At 51.5% G+C, this 7,100-nt stretch overlaps 1 protein-coding gene across 3 annotated transcripts in view; it reads right to left on the reverse strand.

The window, feature by feature from the left end:
• Window positions 1-1,872: 1,872 nt before the first annotated feature.
• Window positions 1,873-7,100, reverse strand: part of RCC1 (regulator of chromosome condensation 1) — an 8,065-nt gene continuing 2,837 nt past the window's right edge. For all 3 annotated transcript variants that reach the window (XM_045299180.1, XM_004705054.4, XM_045299179.1), the window contains 6 exons: window positions 6,377-6,473; window positions 6,157-6,279; window positions 5,289-5,444; window positions 4,946-5,065; window positions 4,463-4,615; window positions 1,873-3,776 (listed from right to left, as the gene is read on the reverse strand). In XM_045299180.1, coding sequence (XP_045155115.1) covers window positions 3,601-3,776; window positions 4,463-4,615; window positions 4,946-5,065; window positions 5,289-5,444; window positions 6,157-6,279; window positions 6,377-6,473 — 825 coding nt within the window. In that variant the 3' untranslated portion in view covers window positions 1,873-3,600. The remainder of the gene's footprint in view (window positions 3,777-4,462; window positions 4,616-4,945; window positions 5,066-5,288; window positions 5,445-6,156; window positions 6,280-6,376; window positions 6,474-7,100) is intronic.

The following is a 7,100-nucleotide window of genomic DNA, read 5'->3' on the forward strand; positions in this document are numbered from 1 at the left end:
ACTACTTTATCTTCATTTGTGGCTTTTTTTTTTTTTTGGTGGCTTTTATTTGAGCAACTGCTGCTCTCATGCATACACGTCTCCATCTTCGTTGTGATTTTTGTTAGAACTGAACATTTATGTAATTATCATGGCTTTGTACATAGTATTTATAGCTGAGCCACATCCACACCAACCGTCATCAAGTTGATTCTGACTCATAGCAACCCTACATGACAGTCAAAGGCGTCCCTGTGAGTTTCCCAGATTGTAAATTATAGAAGCACAAAGTCTCATCTTTCTCCCTCAGAGTACCTAGGAGGTTTGAACTGCTGACCTTGTGGTTAGCAGCCCAACACTTAATCCACTCCACTACCAGGGATACTATTAAGCCAAATGAGATAACTACAGTTACAGACTTTGGGGGGTAGCCAGTCCAGGATGGAAAGATGAAATTGAGATGTTACTTGATGTGCTTGAACACACAATTATAAACTTCTGATAGAGATGCCAGCACTGAACTAATGAGATATATACATTAAAACTAAGCACATGAAAAATAAGGTAGCTACAAGGAAATAAAAAATGTACAAGAATTGTAATAGCAGACAGAGAGCATCTATTGTGCCGGACACTGTTCTAATATATAGAAAGCGCCAACAGTGTGTTATAAAGTTCTCAGGTGCAATACAAAGAAAAGGAATCGCGGCTGTGGGCTCAGGATGCCAATTTAGCTTCCAGCATCAGCTGTGTACTTATAGCTTCTGGAACTCAAGCACATCACTTCAGCTCTTAGGATCGCTTCCCCATTTATGTCGTCGTGCAGTCCCTATTTTTCAAGGCTGATGTGAGGATTAAATGCACTCACACATATAAAGTGCTTCTCACAAGGCCTGCTCCATGCACTCAAGTTAATTCTGACTCACAGGAACCCTTTAGGACAGGGTAGAGCTGCCCCTGTGGATTTCAGAGACTAACTCTGTCGGAGTAGAAAGCCTTGTCTTTCTCCCTTGGAGCAGGCAGGTGTCTCGAACTGCTGAACTTGTAAGTTAGCAACCTACAGGGTACTCACTATGCCCCTAGGTGCTCAACAGAGAGCAGCTGTTAGTTTAAGGTCAGGGTGCTGAACATCTGCTACACTGTCAAAAAGGAAGATGCCAGTAAGTCAGTACAACTCAAATGGACCTTTTGTGGAAGCAGCAGGAAGCAGGATATAGCAGCCATACAAACACCCCTTTATAAAAAAAATACCGAGATAAAACTTGGGATTTTTTCTCCAGCCAAGTTCTAGTCAGTCATATCTGCGTTAGGATGAACAGTTCAAGGAGTTAAATCACAGGCTTCCTTTTAAATTACATCACATTCATTTTTCCAAGAATCATTCTGGTCCTAACAGACCTCCTATTGTAGGTACACAGGCCCACCGTCTTAGCACTGTTCCATGTCACATTCCACTGATGGGAAATGTTCCACGTTCATGGTCCAATGCCATCGTCACGCACATGTAACTGCTGAGTACTTGAAACGTGAATGGCGCAACTAAGGAAATGAATTAATGTTTCCAAGGCTTGAAATACAGCCATGCATCCCGTAACGTCCACGATGGGTTCAGTGTAACGGTACACTCTACGAGTGGATGCTGTGGAAACATGCCTAAACCATGAGCAACAGCATTCACTCATGTTGTCTTTTTGTTAATAACTGTTTGCTCCACTTCTGAATACAAGCTTCTTTGTCCCTCGGTGTCACCAGCACTGGCTCTGCACCATTTGGGAGTCATATTGTGCCTCATGGTAGTCTTTTTTCCAAGAACAGAGCTAACAGTACAACACTCAGGAGATGCAGGGCACACAAGGTTGCATGCTGCTGACTGAGCGGATACATACACTGTAACACAGCACATTTTTTTTATTTGCAAGTAGGGAAAGTTCACATTAAAGTAACGATCTACAGTACAGTACATACATAAGCCAGTATTATGACAATCGAGACATGTATTACAGGTTATGTATGTACTGTGCCATTTTATGCCTAGCAGCGGAAATCACTGTATACAGGAGACGTGAGGTAACACGTGTTGTGTTGGGACGCTTTTCTGTTTGCTACTGTGCAGTTGTGTCCAGTTCCTTGGATGAGGATTTCTGACCTCCAGTATAACCTTATGGGATCAGAGCTATGATGTCGTTGGACTTCACCTGAATGGGCCAAGGTGGCACATGAGTGGTCACCTGAAGCTCCTGGCTACCATGAGGGGCGGAGTCAGCGCTAGGCTTTGGTTGCTCACAGGCCTGTCAAGTCTGCATTCGATGACAGAAATTGTCCTTTAAGAGCGATTGTGCAATTATGTTTACAAACTGCATCAGGTGTTGAAAATGACCCAAGCTTACTAAATATTTCTAGAAATGTACTGTAAAGAAAGGGAAAAAAAAAAAAGCAGTGATTCCCACAACCCAAAATCCCAGTCAACTTCAGTGTGTAGATTTGGAGTCTCGAACAGCTGCACCAGCAGCTGAGCAGCATACACCAGCACCTCGGGACATCTGGACACTAAGTCCCAGGCCTGGCCCCAGGGCTGTGGACCCCTGGGCCTGCAGCGGGTTATTCCCTTCAAAAAGCAGGAAATGTATAGGAAAAAAGGGGCCCATTTTTATAAAACTCTAAATTTATTCAAAGCTTTAAAAGATTTCACTCTCTCCTCCAAAATAGTTTACATTTAAAAAAAATCACAACTACTTTCTATGGTCTTGGTCACTGTAGAAGTTCTGTTTCTTGGGACCAGCCCCTCCCTGTCCCCAAACCTCTTCCCCTCCCTTCTCTCCACCCCTTCAATATTTTAAAAATCCACCATCTCGTCTCCCCGAAGTCCTGTCCTGCCTAGTTTCCCTTCTGTGTTCGGGCCTTTGGCTGCAGGTGAGGCAGCTGGAAAGGGTTGGATAAGCGGGCGGTGCCCAAGGGGCAGGAGAATGCTTTGTGCTTCTAGGAGAAGTTTTAGTTGGCTGCTTTTTTCCTTCAGTCAAGCGAACAATCATTGTCCTTTCTGCCCCTGGGTACCTATTCAGAGCCAAGCATTTGGCTGAGTGCAGCCCATCCCATGGCTGGCTAGCCAGCCCTGCCCTTTCCCCCCTCCCCCAAAGCACGCAGCCATGACAGCTGACTCTGGCAACTGTACCTGTGTCTGCCTGCCTGTAAGCTGTTAGGGGCAGAGAGGCACATGACTAGGGTGGGGCTTGACAGAGCCCAGAGTTCAGTGCATGGGCACCAAACACTCACCAAAGGAAGCTAGGGTTCTTCGGTGGGCAAGGTGGAGACTAGCAGGGCCGTGAGAGGTAGGGACGTGCCAGGAAAGGTCTATCCACATGCTCCGGGGGAGCCACGGTCCTTGAGATAAGCCCCTGCCCCTTTCCCCTCCAGCCTGTCATCCTGCAGGTCTTATCTTAGGGTGAGTACCCAAAGCAGGAAAGGAAAAACTAAAAAGAATAACGGGGTTCAGTTCCGCTGATGAGAAAAAGGCAGGAGGTAACAAGAGCGCTCAGGGCTGAGGGCAGAGCTGCTGGAGTCCGTAATTGTCACTGCTTCCCTGATCCATGAGGAAGGTCGAGGGGGCCGGGGGCCAGGCCCTCATCAACTCCGTTCCTTGTCCTTGACTAGTAAGACTGTGTGCTGGCCCCCGCTGGACACAGACAAGACCACTCGGTTCTCCAGCTGTTTGCCTGTCATCTCCACAGGGCTCCAGACGTCCTCGTCCTGTCCGGTGCCCAGCTGGTAGTTGGTGCCCATGCCCCATGCAAAAGCTCGGCCTGTGAGGGAGGAGAGGGATGGGGGCAGTGAGCTCTAGGAGCCCTAGCCACCCCATTCTGTGAGAAGTCTGAGGTGTGGGAGTGAATTCTGGCTTCCATGTGTGCCAGCCTGCAAGGTCCCAGCCCCCAGGGGGTTGGGAGCACTGGGAGAAGCCAAGGCCATGACAGGTCAAAAGAGTTCTGTAGGCCAGAGACCATAAACCTTGCCCCTGACTTATTCCTCTCGGCTCCTAGGCAAGGCATAGAGTCTACATGGGAAAAAACAAAACAAGAGTCTATATTAACTGGCCACTTCCCAGCGCCCCTGCCCCCCCACCCCCTACTGCTCTGGGTGGTCCCCTGGGGCCCAGTGTGCGCAGCACTCAGGAAGCCTTTCTGGATCACCACAGGCTAACCAAGCGTCCACTCCCAACTCCATTCACTCAGACTGCAGGGGGCTCCCTGAGAAGCTGGCACATCCTAGGTCCCCCAGGGAGGAGAGGATAATGAAGGGGCTGGATTAGGAGTCTGGGGACCCTGTGCACTTTCTCTGCCACAGGACAGATCACCGTGACTGAACTAGTACGTGTGCTTGAGACCCAGGAGAAACGCGTCAGCCCAAGCACTGCTCTCCTCACTCCCCTCTCCTAGGGGTCATCTGAGACAGCTCGCCCCTGACCTGACCCAGGGTGGGCAGCCCCACTCACCATCCTTGGTCACAGCATACCCCACAGAGGCCCCACAAGCCACTGAGGAGACGGCAGGCAGCCTGGGGATGAGGGTGGGGATGCTCTTCTCCTCAGCACCCGCCCCGAGGCCCAGCCGCCCATACTCAGCCCGGCCCAGGCTGTACGCTTTTCCTGTGGTGAGAAGGCGAGAGATGAGTTTAAGCAGGAGTGCTCTGGACAAATCAAGTGGTGTGGTCAGGTGGGAGCCCAGATCCAGGAAAGTTAGGAGGAGGCCTTCGGTTTCTTCCCAATTTGGGGCCTGAGGTGGGAGAACCTCCACATAGGCCTGCAGGGGGCCAACACTTGGAAGAGCCCCGGGACTCAGGCGAGGGGCTGGCTGCACGGACCCATGTCTGGTCCAGCCAAGGAGCAGGCCCGGGTGCAAGGCCAGGGTCTCGGGAGTCCAGCCAGGCTTTGGCCCAGGGAACGCCACCCCTCACCAGGAAGACCAGGAGGCCCCACCTTCGGAATCCATGCAGACCGTATGGTGCTGGCCACCCGAGAAGCCCACCCAGGACTTGGTGGAGTTCTTGAACGATGTCAGGTTCTGGGGTACAAAGCAAGATTCTGTGCCTGGCGTTCCTGGGGTGGGGGTGGGGGCGGGAGAGAGAAGACCGAGGCAGAACCATCAGGGGTGATGGTGTTCAAGGAGGGGCCTCCTCGCCCCTTCTCCAAGTGAGGAATAGCCTCCCCCCACTGAAGGATTAGCCTCAAAGGCCTGGAGCGGGGAGGCTATCCCAAGGGCACGCAGGGAAGGGGGAAGGAGGTAGGGTCGGGTGATGCCTGAGCTGAACTCCACACTTACCAAGCTGGTGGTAGTTGGAGAGACCAAAGCCATAGATGTGACCCTCCTGGGAGACGGCAAAGGTGAAGTAGGCGCCACAGAAGACATCCTGGAAGCGCACATGGCCCCGGCTTCCCCTGGATTTCAGCAACACGCGCTTAGGGACAAGGAGCCGTTCTGTAGGCAGAAGGGAAGCCAGGGCTAGAGGCAGACAGACAGGCCCACAGAGCCCCCGTTCCCTGCTGCCTCCCCCAGCCTGCTTCCTCTGTACCACTAGGGCCCCTCGAGGGAAACCGACCAGACTCGGCCCTGTTCCCACAAGAGAAAACCGAGGCCAGCAGCATACAAGACTCCCACAGCCAGGCCGCTGTTGGGTGCTTTTGAGTCCACTGCAGCGCCTCTGGCCCAGGAGAGCCTGGAGAATGGCCAGAGGCTGTCCTAGGCTGCCATGGTTACAGCAGCGTGTCAACAGCTCTGACTCCCATGGAGGGAGCCACCAGTGGGTTTGAACTGCCAGCCTTTCAGTTAGCAGATGAGTGTGTAACAGCTGTGCCTGCAAGGTTGCTTCCCAGAGTCTTGGAGCTAACATTCACATGAGTTTCCCATGTGCCCGATCCGCTTCAACACTGACTTGAATTTCACAACAACCCGACAAGCTAAGTAAGAACTCATGCTCCCCGAATTTTAGGGATAAGAAGACCACATCCAGGGTTTTATAGCTAGTAGGTAGCAGAGGCAGTATTCAAACCCAGGAAAGACTGGTTTGAAGGTCTTACCCACCACCCCAGGTCTATCTGATGTCCCAGAGAATCTTCTCCTTGCCCTGCTTGGGCCCTTACTGGGAGGTGGCTTGCCAAAATGCCCTGCCAGAACTGCCAAGGGTACCTACCAAGACCCTGGCGGCCACCGCGGTTAGCGAATAATTCAGGCACTCGGCCCAACTGGCCCTGTTCTCCACAGCCCAGGGTGTAGAGGTCACCGTCAGCCGTCAGCATCACCAGGTGGTCATTCCCTGAGGATGAGAGGAAGGCAGGGGGTGGGGTCCAAGGTCTGTCAGCCCTAAGACAGAGTCCCCTGAACTCCTGCCCAGGGTGTGTACCCCGACTCACCTGAGGCCACCTTCACCACAGACACATCCAGCTGGACCTGCACGGGCACCATGCTCTTCTTCATGGGCTCCAGGAGCCCAATCACCCCGTTATTGTCCTGGAGGAAGGGGCAGGGTGCTGAGTCCTGCCTGCCTGGCCTTCCCCACCCAATCCAGGGATACAGGCACTCAGAGCATCCGGTAAGGGACAGTGCTGGGACAGGGAAGGGGAGGAGCCACATGCTGAAAGACAGTGGACCCTGGACAAAGTGGGTTTGAATGCATGGGTCCACTTATACTCTTGATTTAAAAAATAAAAATGCAGTGCATGGCTAATTGTGCTGCACACAAACACTTTGTCAAGAAAACTAAGTGTAATGGTCATAGTGATTTCTCCTGGTTCTAGTGTATTTCTCAGCATGTCCAGTTCAAAGGTATAAGCCTGTGACCCATAGAAAGAGCCAGAAGTGCTCTCAAGAAGCAGAGAAAAAGTCATGACATTATAAGAAAAGGCTGAATTGCTTAGCAAGTGCTGTAGGTGGAGGCCAGCAGCTGGGTTTGCCCGCCCTGTCAGGATAAACGAGTCCAGTATCAGGACTGGGGTAAAGAAGAAAAGGAAAAGGAATTGGGTGAGGCTGCTAGTACAGTTGTGCCAGCAGGCAGGAAAACCTCACCCTTTTTGGGTGAACAAGCTTTCCATCTCGTACTGGAAATGCAGCTTTTATGTAAGCACAGTATATCATACA

Source organism: Echinops telfairi, unplaced genomic scaffold (assembly GCF_000313985.2).
Source record: "Echinops telfairi isolate 266 unplaced genomic scaffold, ASM31398v2 ScPeMD7_7457;HRSCAF=8495, whole genome shotgun sequence".
Classification (NCBI taxonomy): Eukaryota; Metazoa; Chordata; class Mammalia; order Afrosoricida; family Tenrecidae; genus Echinops; species Echinops telfairi.